At 41.9% G+C, this 22,484-nt stretch overlaps 2 protein-coding genes across 4 annotated transcripts in view; one reads left to right on the top strand and one right to left on the bottom strand.

Moving 5' to 3' along the window:
- LOC146775817 (FH1/FH2 domain-containing protein 1-like) overlaps window positions 1-22,484 on the top strand; it is a 2,636,482-nt gene that overhangs the window by 53,968 nt on the left and 2,560,030 nt on the right. The window lies entirely within an intron of this gene.
- LOC146775826 (cytochrome P450 26A1-like) overlaps window positions 5,669-22,484 on the bottom strand; it is a 47,892-nt gene continuing 31,076 nt past the window's right edge. The window contains exons 6-8 of the mRNA XM_085638979.1: window positions 7,732-7,837; window positions 7,520-7,618; window positions 5,669-6,863 (exon numbers count right to left, since the gene is read on the bottom strand). Coding sequence (XP_085495105.1) covers window positions 7,787-7,837 — 51 coding nt within the window. The 3' untranslated portion in view covers window positions 5,669-6,863; window positions 7,520-7,618; window positions 7,732-7,786. The remainder of the gene's footprint in view (window positions 6,864-7,519; window positions 7,619-7,731; window positions 7,838-22,484) is intronic.

Here is a 22,484-nt window from a genome sequence, read left to right as displayed (position 1 = left end):
AAAAATTCAAAACTTCACAGACAAAACCTATTCACCCAGCTCTCGAGATTTATGGAATGAAGGTATTGAGTTCAGCCCTATATGGAGCCGAACTATGGGGCTTTGAAAATGTAACTCGTTTGACCAAGGTGGAAAATTAGTTTTTTCGCAAGATGACCGGTGTCCCACCAAGTAGTTCAAAACAAAAAATGGAAGGTGCACTCTAATAGAAGTCAAGAATAGAAAGTACACTGGAAATCCAAAACGATTCTTCTTTTATTCGTAGTTGTTTTACTAAAAACGGCACACAGCCAACGCGTTTCGTCCCCTAGTGCCACGGGAACTTCGTCAGGGCTGTAACAATCACAAAGACATTTTTTACACATAGATATACATATATATATATATATATATATATATATATATATATATATATATATATATATATATATACATTAAAAGATACAGTACAAATGACCAATCCACAATACAACACATTAGGAAAAATAAAGTAAAAAAACTACAAATGTTCATACATACATATAAATTTGGAAGGAACATAGAAAATTACACAAGAACAGAATGAGTAGCCCAGAACCAAAAGACAGTAAATTGTAAAAAGTCACGCATTATAAATAAAGAACAAATCTGTACATTTGAAATTAACGAAGAGAAAACATATAATCATAAATATTAAGTCCAAAAAGTGAAACTCAAGAAATAATAAGGGAGAAAGATGAAGAAAAAAGGAGCATAATAGAAATAAGACTTAAGATAATTTAGAAAAAGGGGAAATAAAATAGTGAAAAAGAGAACATCTCGCCTCACTAAAGGTAACAGAACACTTTCAGAATAAGCATCCAGATTCAATTTCAGTGCTTATGGCGTGTGAAAGCACTAATACAGAAAATCCGATATGACCAATCAAATGAGGTTCCTGAAAAAATATATTTGTTTTTACTATTTTTCTAAAACAAATTATTATGGCAACATTGATAATACATGCAAAAAAGTAGAAGTGCCAATAACATGGCAAAACCGGATATGAAATGCCTCACCTGGAAAATAAACCAGTGGAAGGAAATAGTCAGCTCAAATCAAGAAAGCGTTCCTAACAATCGAAGAAAGGCAGAAACGCCTATGGCATACGAAAATCCCTGAAATAATTAAGTTGAGTAATTACCCAAAGGGCCAATATGTAATATAAATAAAATACTAATTCGATTCACAAAATATACATGAGCCAAACACATAGGACAGAAAACCTCACCTTAATAAAGGGGGAATACGGTGCTGAATAAATTGCCAATACAGGAGCGATAATATTCACTCAGGTAATGATGATAGAAGACCAGTAGATCCCCACTATCAGATTTCTGAAAGAAAAACAGGATCAGTCACTAAAACCCGAATCATCCAACGATGGACAATTCGAATATTAAAAGGATAAGCGCTGGGGTTATTAGGGAGAATTATTTGAACCCTAATAAATCATAATTCATAAACACCCCAAAGATAAAAGTATAAGATAAAAGACCCCATATCTGAGGTTTCCATTAACACATTCTAACAGAAACATTATTATACGATCTTTGTCTCCTAAATGGTAGTCAGAGTTTGAATATAACATATTATGAGTAAGAGTGCAATGTTGCACATATAAGCGACAGTCCCATTCTTTTAAAACAAGGTTAAGCATGATAAATATCCGCTATGAAATAAGGATGTTCTTACAGGAAAACAAGTTCTTGGATATAGTAGCATTGTCGATGCAACGAGAGTCGCAAATAGAAATACACGCGGGAAAGTATCCCGTTTTCAAAAACATCGCTCAAAAATTCGAAGACAGAAAATCAGTAAAGTATGTAACACGCAATTAAAAAGATGGACACTGGAGGCATTAACCTACAATGTTTCAGTGCAAAAAAGACAGCACATCTATTTTACCACACAAGGTTGACATTTGCCGATAGCCAAAGTTAATATTACTAAAGACACGAATAAGGTTGGAACCGTAACAACCAGCCCGTTGTTAATTGTACTAAGCAAATTGCCAAATATAAACAGAACAGCATGGTACATAACAATTGAATTAGAAGGGGAGCAATGAGGACAATAACCATTCAAATGTAATGGAGCAAAGAGGTAGCGCGTCTGGACTAAAACACAAAATACCCTAGCTTACCTTATCAGTAAGAAAAACGCGAACAGCCTGATAACCGTAAGCGACGCGGATCAGTATAGAAAAAACCCGCCATTTGGCATTCAGTTTAAGAAAGAGCCCGCTGTCAGGGTTAGTGACGTAAACGCGCTACGGGCAAATGTGACCATAAACGAAGGGCCACAAACCGAAAATAGAAAAGATCCATACCATGGCGGCCATATTGGTATATCAAAAAATTGGTTCTCACTAGTGACAACCTAATACCTACGGGCGGTACGGATTAATATAGGGAACGTCGCAACTTCGAATTCAGTTTGAGAAACGCGTGCTTATTAAATTCGTAACATAAACATAATATAAACAAATATGGCCATGAATCAAGTACCAAGGATCTAAAACAGGAGGTGTCCCTATCATGGCGGCCATATTGGAGTGTCAGAGTAGTCCATTCTAAATAGTAATAACAGAATGAACGACTCCCAATTACGATTGCAAGTCCGATGTAAAGAGGATAAACTCGCCAATTAGTGAGCAGAAAGATAAAAATAAAATTGTGAATGCACGGGAGTATATCCCAATGAAATGAAAGGCAATACATATTAAAGGAATATGATCGGACAAACCTAGGGACATAAAAATAGGGTCACATGACATCCCTATTAGAAAAATATATATATATATATGTTAAGTAACATGAATCAAAAGGTATATTGGAGGTCGAAGGGCTTCACCCAAAAAGGGTATCGATTCAAGAAATTAACTAGATGGACCACAACCATCTTCTGTGCGAGTAGATAAAGACCCTGTATACTAGAAAAATTTATTGGTGGTGTTTGCGTGATGTAACCATAAGAGGGTATCTATTCAAGAAATTAACTAGATGGACCATAACCATCTTATGTACGAATAGATGGAGACCTTGAACACTGTAAAGATGTATTAGTAGTGTATAAGTGATGTAGCCAAAAAACATGTAATTGCTCAAGATGTCCTCTAGCCATGAACATGTAATAGAGGACTACATGAAAAGAACCAGAATAGGGACAGAAGAAGCAAAATGAACAGAAATAAGATACTGTTAGTGTACTTCGTAAGATAACATCTGGTCTGTAATATGCAATTTTCAGATAGAATTCTCTTTTATGTTACTAGGTGAGTAAATAATGAAATTCGGTATCAGTGTTATGACCCATCTGGTTCGCTTTCAAGCGACAGATCCATTTTGCCTCCCTCTGTCTAACTTGTAGTTCCCGATTCCCGCCTCTAGCCCCAGAGGGTACATGGTCAATACCATGAAACCAAAAATAGTTGTCATTAGGGTGGGTTCCCCTGTAATGCTCACTTACAGGATAACGGCTATCCCCGTTAAATATTGCCCTACGGTGTTCTTGAATCCGGATCTTTAGTGGGCGTACAGTGCTTCCTACATAAATGATATTGCAGTTGCATCCAAACACATAAATTACATGTGTCGTGTTGCAGTTAATAAAATGTGCAATATTGTAGGATTTGGTAGTATTGTAAGTAAAGTTAGTAGTTTTGTTTTTCCCAGACGGGCATACATTGCAGGAACCACAAGTAATAAAGCCCATTGGTTTTGAAGGTAACCAGGTGTGACTTTGGTTAGTCACATGGCTAGGGCACAACATGTCACGCAAGGATCTGCCCTTGCGATAAGTAATAGGTCTATTATTACATGCGTTGCAGCTAGGGATGTCTTTAAGACGGCTCCAATTCTTTTTTAATACCGTATAAATTTTATTGCTGTTGGTATTATATTGAGTGACAAACCTAATTGTCTTGTCCCTATGAGCAGTGACGTTTATTTTAGGTTTGTCACACAAAGTATCTTCCCTTTTGAGTTGTTGTGCCCTTTCAATTGCCTTGTCCAGTACTTTTTGATGATAGCCCCTTTTCAAGAATCTCCTTTTTGAGTCAAGCACATGCTCATGGTAGGTATTCTCCTCACTGCAGTTCCTTCTTAACCGTATAATTTCCCCGTAGGGAATATTGTTGATAACAGATCGTGAATGTGCACTTTCGGCATGCAGGACTGCATTACAGGCAGTTTCTTTTCTGAAAAGAAACCCTTCTTCTACGTAAAACTGTATGTCCAGAAAATTGATTTTCATTGTATCATAAGTCATAGTCAGTTTTACATTAAAGGTATTGTCGTTTAAGTAGGTGTGATATTCATTTAGCAACTCAATGGATCCAGACCACAAGACTATGATATAGTCAATGTACCTCCCCCAGAACACGATATGTTCGGTCCAGGGGGAGGCACGTCTGTGCCAGGCATACTCCCTCTCAAACCACCCCATGAAGAGGCATGCATAAGAGGGAGCAAATTTTGAACCCATGGCAGTCCCGAGTATCTGATGGAACCAAGAATTGCCATGTAGGAAAAAGTTATTGCTTAAGATGATATCAATCATTTCTAACAACATTTCGTTGTAGTCAAAATGATCTGCACCTTCTCTATCCAGAAAAGAGCGTACAGCCAATATTCCAAAAATTTTGAGTATACACGTGTTCAAGCTTTCAACATCAAAAGTGACGAAGCAAAGTTCATCAGACCATTGAAAGTCATTGAATTTCACCAGAATATCTTTACTATCCCTGATGTATGAGGGAAGGTCTAGAACATGTTTTTGAAGTTTGCGATCAACAAATTCTGAAAGTTTTTCAGACGGAGAGTCGATTCCTGAGATGATAGGGCGGCCAGGTGGAAAAATGCCGCCCTTATGAATTTTAGGTAAGATGTAAATGCAAGGAAATTTCGGATTATCAATCTTAAGGTATCTGAACTCATCTTTGGACAGTAAGCCAACATCTCTCCATTCACATAATCTCATATTGATCATAGTTGTAACTTTCTTAATGGGATTACTGGTAATTTTGTTCATAGCAAAGAGTATTACTCAATTGTCGATCAATCTCAGACATGTAATCGTAATGGTTCATAACCACAACATTACCGCCTTTGTCTGCTTCTTTTATAACAATCGATTTGTCTGATTGTAGTCTATTAGGTGTCTCAAGTTTGTACAAATCTTTACTCACTTTATTGTAGAACATATCAATATTAGGATGGTAATTAAATGTGGGCACAAATATAGATCTTGGTTTAAGACCACTATCAATATTGAAATTTTGTTCAATTTCCAAATCATTAAGTAAAGTTGGTACATCGTAGTTATCATCATCAAGGCTGAGCAAGAGTTGTATATTGCGTACATCCGCAATAGTGTGGGTAGAATTCTCTTGTCTAATCAAGGGTGTCGTCTTTGGTATTTGTTTAGAAAAAAAATCTCTTAATTTCAAGGCTCTTACAAATTTGTAAAGATCGATATGTACTTCAGTCATGTCACCGCCCTGGGTGGGGCAAAAATTCAAACCTTTACTCAAAATAGCAATTTCATCTTGGTCAAGAGTTTTATTAGACAAATTTACAATCTTAAGTTCAAAGTCATTATTAATATCATCTGGTCTCATAAGGGTACATTGTAAATTCCCATTTTCCATTAAGGTTTCGTTGATGTATTTAATTTCTTGGTTGGCCCTTGTCCTATACCTGCCTTTTGACCTCCTACCTCCCTTCCTGATTTGGGTTGTTCTCTTTTTTGCTGAAGTCTGCTGCTGATCCTGAGTTTTGGGATCTCCTTCTGGAAGGAAGAAGCTCCTTCTCCTAAAAGGACTTCTTGTTGTACATTAGAGGCTACACTGCCCACGGAGGAGGAAGAAACGCTACTCACGGAGCGCACATCATCTCTCTCTTCCCGATCATCTCTAGTTCTCTTTTTGTCGTCCCCTCCCTGGACATTATCAATTTTTTGCGAACGTATAAATACGTCCGTCAGTGTAATCCCTATCGTCTCTTTTATTTTTTTTCAATTTCTTTTCTTTCAAATAGATCTGATGTTCGTCCATTACCCTTTTCAAAATTACAAAAAAAATTTCAATAAGATCTTTTTCCTCCATGTCATTAATTTCTTTTTCTAGGGCTTCAATTTCCCCTTGTAATTTATCTCCTTTCTCCCTGGCATGTCGTATTAGGATTTGCATCATAACTTGTGATGCATTTTCAAGGTTGCCCTCCCACTCTTTTAAAAGATCCTCGCTCAAATCCTCAAAGGTGGGGAAAATTAGAATTCTCAAACCCCTCGGAATTTTTTTATTAGCTAAGTATTGTTGAAGTGTGATTTTCATCCCACCATCGGGATAGCTTTTGTTTTTTCAAACGCTCCAGTCTCAAAAATAATGTTTTTAGACTTGCTCTACTAGGAGTGCCCTGTAATAAGGGTTCTGTAAACACATTTGTGCCAAAGAGGTTCTGGGCCATCTCTTCTCTCCCATCGTCAAATCTGGGCATATTGCTTCTTGTATTTACACAAGGAATGAGTGCAGGACGGTCTACAATCCAAGGATTAGAACAAAGCAAATAAGAAGACAACAGCTGACCAAGGTCAAGCACCTCAATTCCAATAATATTGTATATCAAAAATTAAGTGCAACAACTCCCCGCATCCGCTGTTGAGAGATGCCAATCAATAGAACAGTCCAAAACAAAAAATGGAAGGTACACTCTAATAGAAGTCAAGAATAGAAAGTACACTGGAAATCCAAAACGATTCTTCTTTTATTCGTAGTTGTTTTACTAAAAACGGCACACAGCCAACGCGTTTCGTCCCCTAGTGCCACGGGAACTTCGTCAGGGCTGTAACAATCACAAAGACATTTTTTACACATAGATATACATATATATATACATTAAAAGATACAGTACAAATGACCAATCCACAATACAACACATTAGGAAAAATAAAGTAAAAAAATTACAAATGTTCATACATACATATAAATTTGGAAGGAACATAGAAAATTACACAAGAACATAATGAGTAGCCCAGAACCAAAAGACAGTAAATTGTAAAAAGTCACGTATTATAAATAAAGAACAAATCTGTACATTTGAAATTAACGAAGAGAAAACATATAATCATAAATATTAAGTCCAAAAAGTGAAACTCAAGAAATAATAAGGGAGAAAGATGAAGAAAAAAGGATCATAATAGAAATAAGACTTAAGATAATTTAGAAAAAGGGAAAATAAAATAGTGAAAAAGAGAACATCTCACCTCACTAAAGGTAACAGAACACTTTCAGAATACACATCAAGGTTCAATTTCAGTGCTTATGGCGTGTGAAAGCACTAATACAGAAAATCCGATATGACCAATTAAATGAGGTTCCTGAAGAAATATATTTGTTTTTACTATTTTTCTAAAACAAATTATTATGGCAACATTGATAATACATGCAAAAAAGTAAAAGTGCCAATAACATGGCAAAACCGGATATGAAATGCCTCACCTGGAAAATAAACCAGTGGAAGGAAATAGTCAGCTCAAATCAAGAAAGCGTTCCTAACAATCAAAGAAAGGCAGAAGCGTCTATGGCATCCGAAAATCCCTGAAATAATTAAGTTGAGTAATTACCCAAAGGGCCAATATGTAATAAAAATAAAATACTAATTTGATTCACAAAATATACATGAGCCAAACACATAGGACAGAAAACCTCACCTTAATAAAGGGGGAATACGGTGCTGAATAATTGCCAATACAGGAGCGATAATATTCACTCAGGTAATGATGATAGAAGACCAGTAGATCCCCCACTATCAGATTCCTGAAAGAAAAACAGGATCAGTCACTTAAACCCGAATCATCCAACGATGGACAATTCGAATATTAAAAGGATAAGTGCTGGGGTTATTAGGGAGAATTATTTGAACCCTAATAAATCATAATTCATAAACACCCCAAAGATAAAAGTATAAGATAAAAGACCCCATATCTGAGGTTTCCATTAACACATTCTAACAGAAACATTATCATACGATCTTTGTCTCCTAAATGGTAGTCAGAGTTTGCATATAACCTATTATGAGTAAGACACTTTGATCATCTCTAAAACTCCCTGCGGCCTTCAGAAAGCCCTGTTGCGCTTTGAAGATTTGCCGCCTGCATGGGTTGGAAATAAACACTGCCAAAACTAAGTTCATGGCGTTTAATGAACACAGATCCTTTAGAGGCAATATAGTCATGGATAAATGCCCATTAGAACAGGTGGACGCTTTTACTTACCTAGGGGTGACTTTGCAGAGGGACATGCGTTGGAATAACCATATTGATTTGGCTGTCCTAAGCATCAGCAACAAGCAGGTTGTCTCTTGCAAAAATTCAAATCTTCACAGACAAAACCTATTCGCCCAGCTCTCGAGATTTATGGAATGAAGGTATTGAGTTCAGCCCTATATGGAGCCGAACTATGGGGCTTTGAAAATGTAACTCGTTTGACCAAGGTGGAAAATTAGTTTTTTCGCAAGATGACCGGTGTCCCACAAAGTACCCCTTTAATTCCCCTACAATGGGATCTAAGTAGAAAAGGGATTCAAGATTTAGTAATTTTGCGCCCATTGTTATACTGGTGTAGAATATGGAGCACAGAGGAATTAACGCAATATGCTCGAGGCCTCATGGATATCATTAATAATGATCCTTTCCATAAAATAAAATGGCTGAGGGAGATTAGATCCCTATTAGGGAAGATGGGAATGGCAGAACTGTGGGATAATCCTCAAAATGCAACCTTCCCAAGTAAAAAAATTCTGAAAGCAAGATATTGGGAAATGGTGCACCATTCAACAATGTTGGAAAAGCTATCAACAAATCTCACGGGTCGTTTTCTTGAATTTAAGACCAGGCCTGTGTTTGAAGAATATTGGGATGTTATTGAAAGACCTTATGATCGCAAATTGTATTTTCAATTTAGGGTTGGTACCCTCCCGATTAGGTAGTTTATGGTGAAATGGGAGGGGTCTCCAAGTGACAGATGCCCCTGGTGTCCGGCCCAACAAGAATCTGTCAGTCATATCTTGTTTGGCTGTCCTCAATATCTTGCACCTCGCCGAATGTGGATAAAGCCCATTTTTCGGCTCATGGGCACTCTGAGGTATGTTGATGCTCTGAGAATTTTAAGTACAGATTCTAACCCTACAATTGCGATAGCTGTGGCGAAATTTCTCAAATGGGCCTGGTCAATTCGTTCTAAACTACTGTCCTTACTTAGAGTATAATTGTATAAAAAAGGAGTACGTGAGGTAACCATACAGCTAAATAGCCATATGTGATACATTAGATTAGTTGCTTCATAAGGTTCTGTGTTTATGTGCTGTAATGGAGATTGGTATCCATTACTGATTGAAATATGTTGGCTATGATGGATTAGTTTTAGATTATAGTAAATTGGGAATATTTTAAAGATATCGTAGTTTGAAATTAATTGTCGAGAGTTGTCTCATGGAATTTAATGTTATTTTTAACTATTTATGTATTTTTGGAAATTTTGAATAATTGATAGTGTGTTTTTTTTTTTTTTTGTGTGTGTTTATGATGTACTTTGATGACTCAGCCGTCGAATAAAGTGATGATGATAATCTACCTGCTGTCGAATGTGCAAGTGAGTGGTAGCTTCAAAACTGCTGGAAAAATTGTTCTTACTTCCTTTAGCAGTTGGAGCATAGCAACTACAGTGCTAGTTTTATACCAACTTCCATTTCATAAGAACCTGTGGGGTGCCCACGACCCTGGTAATAGTTTACCAGGTGTTCTTGGTGTCATGTTATGTAGTATCTGCTGTGCTGCTTGCATTGAACTGCAAGCAAGTGCAGCGTTTACGGCAAGCCATTGTGCTGTCCTAGCGCTGGGGTGTTGTGTGCCTTGCTGAATCGCAAGAGTCCTCACGGCTGGACTTTAGCCCCACTAAAACCTATTCATGAGAGATGAGGAATTCCTATAGCCCGACGCCCGGGACATATTGTTTGGGGTCAGGGACAACAAGTTTTCCTATGTATTTTGTCCTTGGGACAGGTAGGCCCAGCTCCCTACAGCACAAACCCTTTGGCTGACATTTTACAGTACCACACACATCCTGGATCAGGGAAAGGCATTGCCTGCACTTAAGGTAATATAGGTGTCCATGTGTCAATGTTGTTCAAACTTGTATTTATGGTTCATATATGCAAAGCCTTTATTATTGGGGTGATCGCTCCAAGTAAATGTAAGCTCAGACTGCACTACCGACAGTGGTTCCAGTATAAAAATGTGTACGCATGTTATTAATGTTTAGCAAAACGAGGCGATGTATAATGCTCCCAGAATGCTCTCTTCGATGCAAATATTTGCAGAGGTTCCCAAAAAAACGCAAAAACATTTCGCTAAACTACTGTAAAAGTGTAGGTAACATTTTTTTGCAGCATCATTTAATAAAATGTGTTGATGTACGCTAATATTTCCCAAAAATATTCATAATGAAAATCAGTGTAGCCAGTTTATATAGACCGCAGAAGTCCTATTTGGTGCTGGGCCTTGGGAGGGAATAATAGTATATCAGAAGCCAAATGCAGTTTTTACAGCTCTGACTATTTCTGTGGTTTGCTGCTCGATTGGCAACACTTGGTCTTGTATAGACCAGGATATTCTTTGTTTGCAATGATGTAGGTCTTTGTATGACAGCAGGCAACAACAACAAAAAGAGAGCAGAAAGGCAGATCCCCCATCATCACAATCTCTTCATTTTCTCAAATCAAGGATTGGTATGTTACAGACGTTGTTTAGGTATTTGTCGTTTAAGTACCAGCTGCACCGGTAGCACTGGATGCATTCTGCGAACATCGGGAAGTTCTCTTTGTTGCTGTTGCACATTAATATTGAAGAAAGCCGAGGCGAAGCCAGGGAACTCCACAGTCATGCTCTGGTAGCCAGGGGACGCGCTGTCCTGCCCTTAGATGATCATCTATTGCTTGAGACAAGACGTACACCCATGATGTACTCCCTAATCTCTGGATCCAGATTACCCCTCCAAGGCGATACTTGTCAGCAAGCTGTTAGTTATGCCAGTCACAGGAAGAGCTAGAAGAGAGAGCGGTGTGTGAAGACTTTAAAAACACCCTCAGGGCTTGGATTAAGTGGGCAGTAATCTTTCACCAATAGCAGCATCCTGTCCAAGGACATCTGCCGAACGTTGGATTTTAAGGATAAACAGCGATTGTTGAAGGCACATTTGATGGACCTTGTGACATTCATGTTTGGCTCACAGTGGGAGGGCAGGGTCGAGAAAAAAAGTGCTTTCCATTTGTTTCACTGCTGGAGATAATCGGCAGAGCAACATGGATGCATCAAACCGCCTTAAACTCGTTGATCCCTTATTTCTGATAACAGGAGTCTTTGTGGGCGTAATTCACAAGCTACTTGACATTCCACCTAATGGAAGCGCAGCTCCATTGCTCGCTGTGGTATTGTGCTTTTGCGTGTACGTTCTGCTGCAGATTGTGCACTGCTGAAGTTGGTGTATGATGGTCTGATATCAGAGAGAATCTGAAGAGGATGCAGAGCGGAGCTTCTCCACTGAAGCTGGGGGACTGTTGCCAGGTGCTGTAAGGAACAAACCTACTTTTGGAGTACAATCACCTCTGTCATCATTGAACACTTTTCCACACACGGTTTCTTGTGCAAGTATCCAAAACACATAGAGATGTCTGTGGTATTTCAGGAGATGTAATGTCTGTGCTCCTGCTCTGATTGCACCCTTCTCTATATGATAAAAATGTCCATCCACGTCTGCTCACCGGGTACAGTGGGGGTAGGTTGGAGTGTGTGAGCTTTTTGATGCCACATTCCCTCTGAAATAAGGCACTTCTAAGTCAATAAAGATTCTCTGTTGCCTGCCATATAACTATCCATGACCAAGGGTAAATCTGGAAGCCAGCAGGGCCCACTAGTCAACAGCAAGCAGTGAAGGGGCAGGCTGCATGCACCCGGCAGTGGCCAGAATCAGTGCGCCACCTAGAAGTGATCGGCACCAGTGCCAGGGGTTTGCCACCATAGGTGAAGTGGGAGTTTCGCGCGTCCTCTGCAGGTGAGACACAGTTCTGTTTAGGCCCAAACTATAACTCCACCATTTGTGCCACCATTGTTGGCACCTCCTGTTGTCTTGCTGTAGAACGAAGTGTCAGGAAAGAGGAGTGTGAGGGAGTTGTAACGTGTCTGTGGACTCACCCCCATTATACAGCAATCCGAAAAATAAAGATGGCTCAACTAGACCAAATACAATGTTCTTCTTCCACATTTCATTAGCAAGAAGCCATCCAATATGTCTTGTTTTTAGGTCTCGCCTGAGCCAGCGCTTTAGCGCTGCTCTCGCGAGAGCTTTTGTAAAAGGGGGATCTGGAAGTGCAAACTAGTGCTTTTCAGGCCTCCAAATACAGTGCATGTGCCCCGGGCGCGCGCACCATTTGGCAGCCTGAAAAGCACTGCCTGATCACTTTCGCGGACACAGCCACCATCTGTCTCCTCCGTCACGGGTCATTAAGTTGCATTCTCCTCTGCCTCCGCCCGATCACTTTAACTTTCACTTTCTAGTTCAGCTGGTATGTCAGCTTTTTCTATGTGACGTCTTATGAATCATTGCAAACGCACATGAAATGTTTCATAGGTTAACGGCCGCGAGCTTTCGCAATCTGTGCAAGCTAACTCACATTTTTGACACTGTTTTCCTCCTGTTTACTGAACTAATTTATATTTCGTGCACAGCAAATATATGCGGCACAATGGTTTAACATAAATCAATTTTCGTGAAATACAAATATGTAATCTGGAAATGCCGAGGATTGAACCCGGGGCCTCATACATGCGAAGCATGCGCTCTACCACTGGGCTGCATATCCGTCCGTGGTGGCGTACTCAATTCAGATGTATTGGCTAAACAAGTCGCAGCCCTGGTATGTCACGCAATTCAGAGTGCCAGTACTTGCTTGAATTACTGTGCCATCTGGCTTTGCACCGATACTAATGATGTCTGTTGTTCTGCGGCTCTGTGAACATGCCCAGGGCCAAGGAGAGTAGAAGTCTTGGGTTATCAGCCATTTACGAGTCACAGACTTCCGTGGCTGGAAGCTTTTGACCCAGCTTTACTTTAATATTCATGGCAGTTTTGGCAGCTTCTCCCCCCCCCCCCCACCCCCCCCCCTCCTTTCGCTTTTCCTTTTGGTCCCGGCAGTTTTTGTTTCGTTCGTGTGAGTGGTTAAGGGGGCAGAGTGTCTCTTACGGAGCTCTCGCCACGAATCCCACCCCCTCCCCCGGCCCCACTCCTCAAACAGTGATTTAATATCTCTGTGAAATATTAACAAAGCAAAGCATTGCCGCCCGTGCTTTCCTGGAACTCACTAGTATTCAGAAGGGAGGTGGCTTCCAAGTTTCGAAAAAGCATGCCGCGCTGCAAAAGTCAAAGACAGTCACCACTCCAGAGCAGACTGACCCGGACTCAGCCCAGACCATTGTTATTTCCAAACACCAGGGCTTTAATTGGGATGAAAAAACTGGGGAGAGGGGGGGGGGCTTATGGTGTCGTGGCCGATGTAATCAAGGGCGGGGCCTAAAACTCTTAAGCTAACAAGCATTTGCAATGCATTAGGTCTCGCATTTACGCGAGTTTGAGCTATTGACATTGCAAATAACAATGCCTATTGGCATTGTCATTTACAATGCCAATAGCTTTAACTCGTGTAACTGCGAGACCTATTGCATTGCAAATGCTTGTTTCCACTTTCCGCCCACAAACGGGCACACACGAAACACACAAACCCCCCTCGCTCTGATTAGTCCTTCGGTATCTCTAGCACTGCCCTCGCAACGTCTGGTCCCGGGAATCATGGACAGAGTAGGGGGGTTCAGAGCTCCCTGTAGTTTCAACACCTTGCCGACCCCCCTCAACCCCAAAACCCTTTTGGAACAAAAGCAAAGTATTTTATTGAGGGGTTAAAGGTAACACTACGATTCAGCCCTGACATGTCATTTGGGGGTCAATGGGGCATGTAATGTCACCTGTTATGACTTGAACTTGGTCAGTCAAAATACATGCAAATCACTGGGTCCGTGCTTTCAAGGGGTGTCCAACACAGGTCCAGGAAGGCTAGGTCCTGCATGTTTTTTTTCCGGAAAACCGCTGCCTATGTAAATAGTTTTCATTTAGATTAGACATATTTACGTAATAAAATAGAAACAATGTGGACAACCTGAGCATCCTGCAGGGGTCTGACTGCCTTGCACCTAGGTCGACCCTCACAGGTTTACTTCCAATAAACTACATACTGAATACGGGCTACTGAAGGCTCAAAGTCATCACGTCCAACAACACTCAAATCATTAACATGACTGTAGGCACACCGATATACTGGGAGGAAGCGTTCCAAAACCGTACCGAAAACGTCATTCCAGACAGCGCTTCAAGGCCATAGGAAATTGTGGATGTGCGCTTTAAACCAGTGTCTACTCGCAGATACCGAGTACATGTATTTTTTTTTATTTTTTATTTTCAGGGAAAAGTCCCTGTACTTCTCTGTGCAGGGGTGCACATACAGGTACTTAAGGATAGTGACTAGCGAGTGCCTGCACTTTTGTATTCCAAGCACCTCATAATTCATAACAATCGTCCACATACCAAGAAAAACATAACTGTATTCAGTTTCCAGTTGAGATCTGAAAAGTGCTGGTGAGAGGTGTCTGTCACGGTGATCAGATGTGCCACTTTTTTCCCTTTTCAACCCTTCTCAATCCAAACGAGCATTTGCAATTCAATAGGTCTCGAATTTAGGCGAGTTTCAGCTATTGACATTGCAAATAACAATGCCTTTTATTTTTTAATTTGTTTTTAAAACATAAATAAAAGCAATGCCAATAGCTTAAACTCGCGTAAGTGCGAGACCTACTGCATTGCAAATGCTTGTTTTATTTTTGTTCTAAAATGTCGAATTTTAAAACTGCTGATTTTTTTTTTTTAAATATTATCATTTTCTACCATCTTGTGGTGTCAGTCTCACATGTGGTCAAACGAGACTGACAAAAGTTATACATGGTACACTTGATGCCCTCCACTTACAATGTAGGTGTAGTGTGCGTTACATGCGCTCCTGAGTCATCTCCGGAAATCTGTGATCTAAGAACAAGCATTGGCATAGCCAGTAGGTCTCGCCTTTGGGACCTTACAAGTGTTTAGTTATCCAGCACAATATCCTTGGTGCAACAACATCAACTGTTGCATGGCTAAACACTTAATAAGGTCCCAAAGGCGAGACCTATTGGCTATGCCAATGCTTGTTTATTTTGTTTACTCTACGTGCCGGCTCTGAGATCATGCGGAAGGAAAGGCTGGGCTCAGCTGAAAACCAAACCTGGGGCCATAAAAACATAAATGTAATTACAGAGACATCTCGGTTTTAACTACACCAATTGAGACACAAAAGAGGCCACACTGTCTGTGGGCAGGATGTACAGGCAGCACAGAGAATGCACTCAATTGCAGGGTGAGCAAGGGACATCAGAGGCAGGTGAGGGCGGGGGACTACGGGTGAGCATGCGAGACACTGATTGTCTGCGCATGCCCCTTTTATGAGTTACCCGGCAAAAGTGACCTGAGGAATCGCAACCGGCATGAATCGTGCCGATTCAGAGTCTGCAGTTTTCCACAGGGCCGTGTGGAATGGCCTGGCGGGCTGCAAGTGGCCCACGGGCCGTACTTTGGGTACCACCGCACTAGGTGATAACGTTTCCACACATGATTATTTGTGTGCTGTATACTTTTATCAGTGAAAATGTATGTCTGTGCAAATGTAATGATAATTTAAATTTGAGATATTTTTTGTCTGTAATGGCAGTGCACTACTACACCATGCATACTCCACTGTACCCCACTCTGCACCCTCTCAACTCTACTGCACTCTGCTCTACTCCACACTATGAACATAACTCTGCGAGTCTATACTTTACACTACTCTACGCCAGTGTACTCTACTCCACTGTACTATGCACCTTTGCAATCTTCGCCACTGCACTCTACCCCACCCTACATCACTGAACTCAAAGCCACTACACTCTATGCCAATACACTCTCCTCTGTACCACTCTACACCAGGGCGCTGTATGCCAATACACTCTGTGCCTGTACTCTATTTCACTCCCCTCTGCGCCACTGCCCTCTGCGCCACTGCCCTCTGCGCCACTGCCCTCTGCGCCACTGCCCTCTGCACCACTGAGCTCTGCACCACTCTGCTCCACTGGGGTATATGCCAATGTCCTCTACACCAATGTACTTAAAATCAATACACTCTCCGCCACTGAGCTCTACACCACTCTACTTTAGGCCACTGCAGTCTATGCCAATGCACTCTAAATCAAAGTACTTAAAATCAATACACTCTATGCCAGTCTTCACTGCACTGTATACCACTATGCTCTACAACACTAATCTACGCCACTGAACTCTGCGCCTTTGCATTCTACGTCACTGAATGCTACGTAACTTTATTTTACTCTGCACCTCTGGATGCCACTGCTTTTTATGCCACTTTACTCTGCACCTCTCTACTCTGTGCCACTGCACTCTACACAAATGCACTCTGCGCCACTCTACTCTACACCATTGTACTCTATGGCATTCTACTCTGCACCACTGCAGTATATGCCACTGCACTCTACTCTGCACCACTCTTCTGTATGCCACTCTACTACTCTCTGAGTCTGTGCCAATTCACTTTTTGCCACTATACTTTGCGCAACTCTAATCTACTGTGCAACACTGCAGTCTACACCACTTCACTCTACGCCTCTCTACTTTGCACCAATCTACGGTATGCCAATGCATGCTACCCCACTCGAAATGCACTTCTGCACTCTCTGCCCCTGCACTCTAAACCACTCCCGTCTAGGTCACTCCTGTGTATTCTACACCACTCCACTCTATGCCATCGCACTCTACTATGTACTACTTTACTCTATGCCGCTTCGACACAACCATTGACAACTCCACTTCACACAGGGATATGGGGTTGTGAAAGCAGTGCCTCAGCATTCTGTAATGGTCTGCTCCCCACCAGATTTCTTTAGATCAAAGGCTTTGTGAGTGATGTAGGGTGTTTTGTATATAGTTTAGGTGTGATATGCTCATTACCTTTGGCCCCAGATACAAATTGTGCTGCTGCATGTAATTAACTGCTTTTAGAAGACCAGTCATGAGCCAATTACATTAGTCGCTTCTCGACAGTGGTAGTAATTGTACTCCTGTTAAGATCCATGTTTTGGAATGAAGAGACAAATTCCCCAGAGCAGAAGCTATTGAAAGCATGCATTTCTGGCTATGGCGTTAACTTGTGACCAAGCATGACTCCTAAGAATTTGGGCAGTTTTGTTGACTGTAGGTTTGTATTTGAAAATGCTGAATGAGTCCATCCAGGATTTAACTGGCATTGGTAAATGGAATGAGGAAATGAGCAGAAATTCTGTTTTAGATGGATTACTTTTAAAGCGATGGGCAGCCATCTAACCTTGAATAGCTAGCTTTTAGAGGATTGGCAAGGGTGGAAATGTCATTAGGAGAAAAGACCTTTAAATACAGTTGAGTAACATACCCATATTGTTAACGGACCCCTGAGTTCTACAATATGATTCAATGGGGTTCAATATACAAATAAGAGGGTAGGGGCTAGGCTAGCACCCTGCGAGAATCCTTGTGTTAAGGCAACTGGTTTTAAGAAGCAGGAATCCATTTTTAGGTCTCGCCTAGGCAGCGCATGCGCTGTCTCATCAAGAGATGCTTTATACAATTTGACGGGGGGAAGCTCCTGCAATATGATTGGTGTTTAGCTCGTTTCTCCCGCCTCCTCACGGTTATGTCGTCATTTATTTCCATCCGAGGCTATCGGCTCCTTTACTTAAAAAACAGTTTTATTCACCTGCCTCTCCCCATTCCCTCCCGTAGTCCATGACTTCTTGGAGCACCACCACCACCCGCCAACCCCCTCCTGTTCGTGCCTTATTTCACGTCCACACTTGCGTTGAAAATGCAATTGGTCTCGCGTAAAAACGAGTCCTATTGCATTTTCAATGCTTGTTTGCTGTTTGATTGGTGGGTGATTTTGCACTCTCTCGCATGTGCGCAATGCCTTACATCGTACGCATGCGCGACAAAACAGTGGCGTTTGGTTGCGCAGTCTTTTCTGTCGTCCTAGGAAACAGGAAACTGACCCGTTTCTGCGGCTGTACCTTGGTTGCAAGGCTAGCAGTTTTACTGGCAGCCTGTGTCTTGCGAGAAAAGGTGAAAAAGTGGGCGACGCTGGGTTGTATTTATCGTCCGAATTTCATTATTTTTTGATTCAGCATCGTAATGAATCACATGTTGCCTAGTGGTTAAAGAATTTTAAGCAGAGCTGCTTTGTTAGTGTTAAATATACACGTTGTTGCTAAAGTCACTATTCTAACCTGGTTATGGCAAAGGGAAAAATGCAACTTGCCACACTCCTTTTAAGCGTCCAGCTGGGGTCCAAAGCAGTGACTGTCGGCATGTGACTCTATAGTCCCAGCCCTAGGTAAGCCTTACCAAATCGGGTCACAGTTCCAGCTCAACAGATCTTTCAAAGACAGCAGCCTTACGTGTGAAAGACCGTCCCGTCACCTTTGGTCTGTCAGAGATCCTTACATATACATGGCAGACGTTGCCCTGGCCTTGACGGTTTTCAGGAACACTTCTCTCATTTGATAAAATATGCCGCTGCACTGCTGGGCCCTTAAAGACACAAGTCTAACGTGGGCTGACTCTGCCTAAGCCGTTTAAGCCTTGCAGGTGCAGAGACCTATAAGATAATTACTGACTGTAGTCGGGCCCCGCATGACTTTCAGGAGATACTGCCTGCCATGGAATTGACGTTAAATGCAAGCAGCTGTGTTCCGCTCCGCAACAATCTGCAGAGACTGCAGAACCGCACCCGTCCATATTCTCAATTCCTGGGCCAGGAGTTCTTGGGGGGGATTGGAGGGATATAACCGACTGCTGAGAAGGGAAACCAGTAACCCTTGGGTTAGTTTGGGAGCTGCAGTATTGCGGTGGCCGTTAGAGATGACGTTAGAATTTGTTCTTCCATTTGAAATGGTGATCTCTCCTTACAGAAGTGATGTACGCAACATCAGTGCGATGGCTTGAGTGAGGCTACCTAAACTCGGACGTTACTTTATTTCATATATCACATGTTGGAATATAGTATGTGGGCACATGTAAAACTCCAGTTGTCTACATACAAGCCTTTCAAATAGGTTCTTTCCCTGCTGCGACGTTAAGGGGAATATATGGGGCAGCAAAGATGTTGCGCACTAGTGATAAAGCCGAGCGCTGTTATAGTGCTCTGGTTGTCATGTGGCAAATATGCTGTTTATTGTAGTCTAGCTTAGTGCCCGCCAGTCCTGCGCGGTAGGTGGAAGAGCGATAAGTCTGCGTTTTTATAAAGATGCTCAAGCCTCTGTTTATTGTGTGGAGCACTGAGCCTGTGACAGACAGCCTTCGCTTCGTTGAAGTTGATTATGTCATGCCTGAACGTTGCGAAGGCAGCCTTTGTTTTGCTGTAGATGCCTATGCTGAGGTGTTTTGCTGCGGATAAAATATTGTGTCATTTAATACACGGAGAGTGCTTTGCTAGAGAGTGCTGACTGTCTCACAGCCTAGGTTTTGATGTAACAGAAGACACTGTCTGATGGGCAGCTTGGGTTTCACTATAGAACCGCTCCACCTAGTTTGAAGACCTCTTCTGTACAGTCTGTTGTACATACTTCACGTTCCTTCATTGGTGACCCAGTCTCCTCTTGGCTCCCTGGCAGCACTGTGCTGGCGCACACACCTCTCAAGTTGTTGGGCATTGACAGGAAGAACCAGCAGTTGGGCACCAGGACTCTGTTTCTTGTCCCCCTCCCCGAACACATACATCAGTATATTTCTGTGGTCTTAGTTAATCCCTCTTAATCATAGGCAGTATTTCTCTCCATGTGTTCCCATACCTGGCGTGTTCCGCAGTTTGGCGCCTACTTTCCCTCCATGTTAAAGACCAGTAGATGTTTCAGTACCCAGGCTAATGTGGTGCATAGCTAAATGCATATAAGCTCCCAAAGGCGAGACCGATTGCATTGCAAATGCTTGTTAACTTCTGCAGTTTGTGCATTGTGTATAACGTTTCTTACAGTAGTTATTTATTGATTTCCAGCTAAAGAACAAAGTACACCAAACACACAACTTGGTCTCAAGTCTCGACCAACACCTAGTATATCTTGAGTATGGTGGCAGTCAAATAAAAGTAAATTGCGTACATTCCATCCCTTGGTGAAAATTCCAATACTTACTTTGCGATATTTCTGTGGGCATCCCTTAGTGTTATGGATATATTTTTCGGCCTTTGCATGACAGTCCATGCCTAGGGCGCATTCTTTTGTAGAAGGAGCCTGTTTCTGATGCCAGTGTTGGACAGTTTTTCCTTTCACTGCTAATAACCCCACTGCACAAAGTCATACATCTGGGCTTCCCATTCATACATTAAGCCCAGGAACGTCCTCTTGAGTTCGAGTTTACTTTCCTACCCACTATTCAGGGTAGAGTGTCATGTAATTTTTTGGAGGGGTGGGGGCAATCTTTTTTATTAACTTTGCTCAAATGACCATACTTTATATTGATCTCATGCATTTGTTTAGCTTTATCAATACAACAATTATATGAGAGAGAGGTAGGAGGTCATATACCTTCGGTGGCTTCAAAATCCCATGTTAGCCACGGACATCCACTGACAGACATGGAACCTCGTCCAACAGTCCCTTCCCACCCTCTAGCAACACGTGGCTGATGCATATCACTCCACCCCAACATTGCTCTATATTGACGCCATGGTTTCCATATTTTCTCCCACTTTTTGACACAGCCCCTACTTTTGTAAACTGTTTCCTCGGCTCGTTGGCACCAGTCAAGGTCCCTTTCCTACTCTCTCAACGACGGTGGTGAAAGCGCTCCCCACCTCCTTGCGATGTTTGTTTTGGCCATCCTGGCTGCTAGTGCCAACCATATTCCAACTTGTCTGGGCCAGTCAAGGTCCCTCTGAATCACCAAAAGGAGCCATTTGGCGTCCATAGGGAGCGTCGCTCCCGACACCCTAGATATTACATCTGTAATCTTCTGCCAAGATCGGGCAATCTCCTGGCATTCCCATAGAATGTGAAAGAAAGTCCCCTCACGTTGACAACCCCTGACGCAAAGCGCTGTATGTGCCTTACCCCATTTATATAAGTGCGTGCGTGGAAAGTAGATACGGTGCAATATCTTCAGTTGCACCAGTCTAAATTGTGTGCAGATTGCAATTTCCCTTGGGCTTTGTATTGTCTCTTGCCATTCCTCATCATCTATGTTCCCATGGTCTTCAGACCATGACGCACGCAAGGTCTCCAGGGAGTCTGGCACATTGTTTTTTAATTTGCGATATATCGTGGATGTCGCTTTTTAAGGGATGGGGTCCAATAACAATCTATCCTCCAGGAGGGAGTGATCAGGAACGGTACCACATTGAATATATCACCGCAGGGCATGCATCAATCGTAGATAGTGGTAGCTCTGTGTCTGATTTAAATTTTATTCCTGTTGTAGAGTAGATCCTCAAAGGCAAGAGGAGTCTCCACTTGTCTCCCAGGTATTCAATTCCTATCCGCTTCCACCCTTAAAAGCCCACTAGGGCGGCCGCTTCTTTCAACACGTTCCCTGCCCACAGTGGAGTCCGACAAGTTAATTTCTCTGTCCAGCCCAGGAGTCTGTTAGCCTCTCTCCAACGCCCCACAAGTACCCCTGTGTGTGTCTGCCATTCCGGACATGCTTTCTGGGATTACAAGAGTGATTTGCAATTTCCTCTCGGCCTGCTGGCTCTGTCTACTCTATAGGCTGGTTCGTGCACTTCTGCGTAAATCCAGTCATTTATAAGCAGCAATTGCGAAGCCCAGTAGTAAAGTTTAACATCTGGGACCGCTAGGCCAACATCGTACACTCCTTTTTGTAGTTTATGGAGTGCTATTCTGGGAGAACCGCCCTGCAACATAAGAGTTCTAACTTCCTGAGCTATTCTTTTAAAGACTATGGGGAACTGGACAGGGGGTATTCTGGAGACTGTACAAAAGGCGCGGCAGAGACACCATTTTAAAAAGGGCCACTTTGCCCATAACAGACAATGGGAGAGTACGCCAATGAAGTAAATCAGCACCCTGCCGATCAATCTGGGGCTCGAGGTTCTTCTTCAAAAACATCCAGTGATGTTTCACAATATAATGCCTAGGTACTTAAGTCCCCCTTCCACCACTGGTGCCACGCACCGTGCCGGTATCCTAGGTGGAGGGCCCGATACCGATTTGGACCAATTGATAGTATATCTTGAGTA

The sequence above is a fragment of the Triturus cristatus genome, chromosome 12 (genome assembly GCF_964204655.1).
Source record: "Triturus cristatus chromosome 12, aTriCri1.1, whole genome shotgun sequence".
Classification (NCBI taxonomy): Eukaryota; Metazoa; Chordata; class Amphibia; order Caudata; family Salamandridae; genus Triturus; species Triturus cristatus.
Note: the sequence above shows the minus strand (reverse complement) of the source record. Positions and strands in the feature narration are given on the sequence as shown.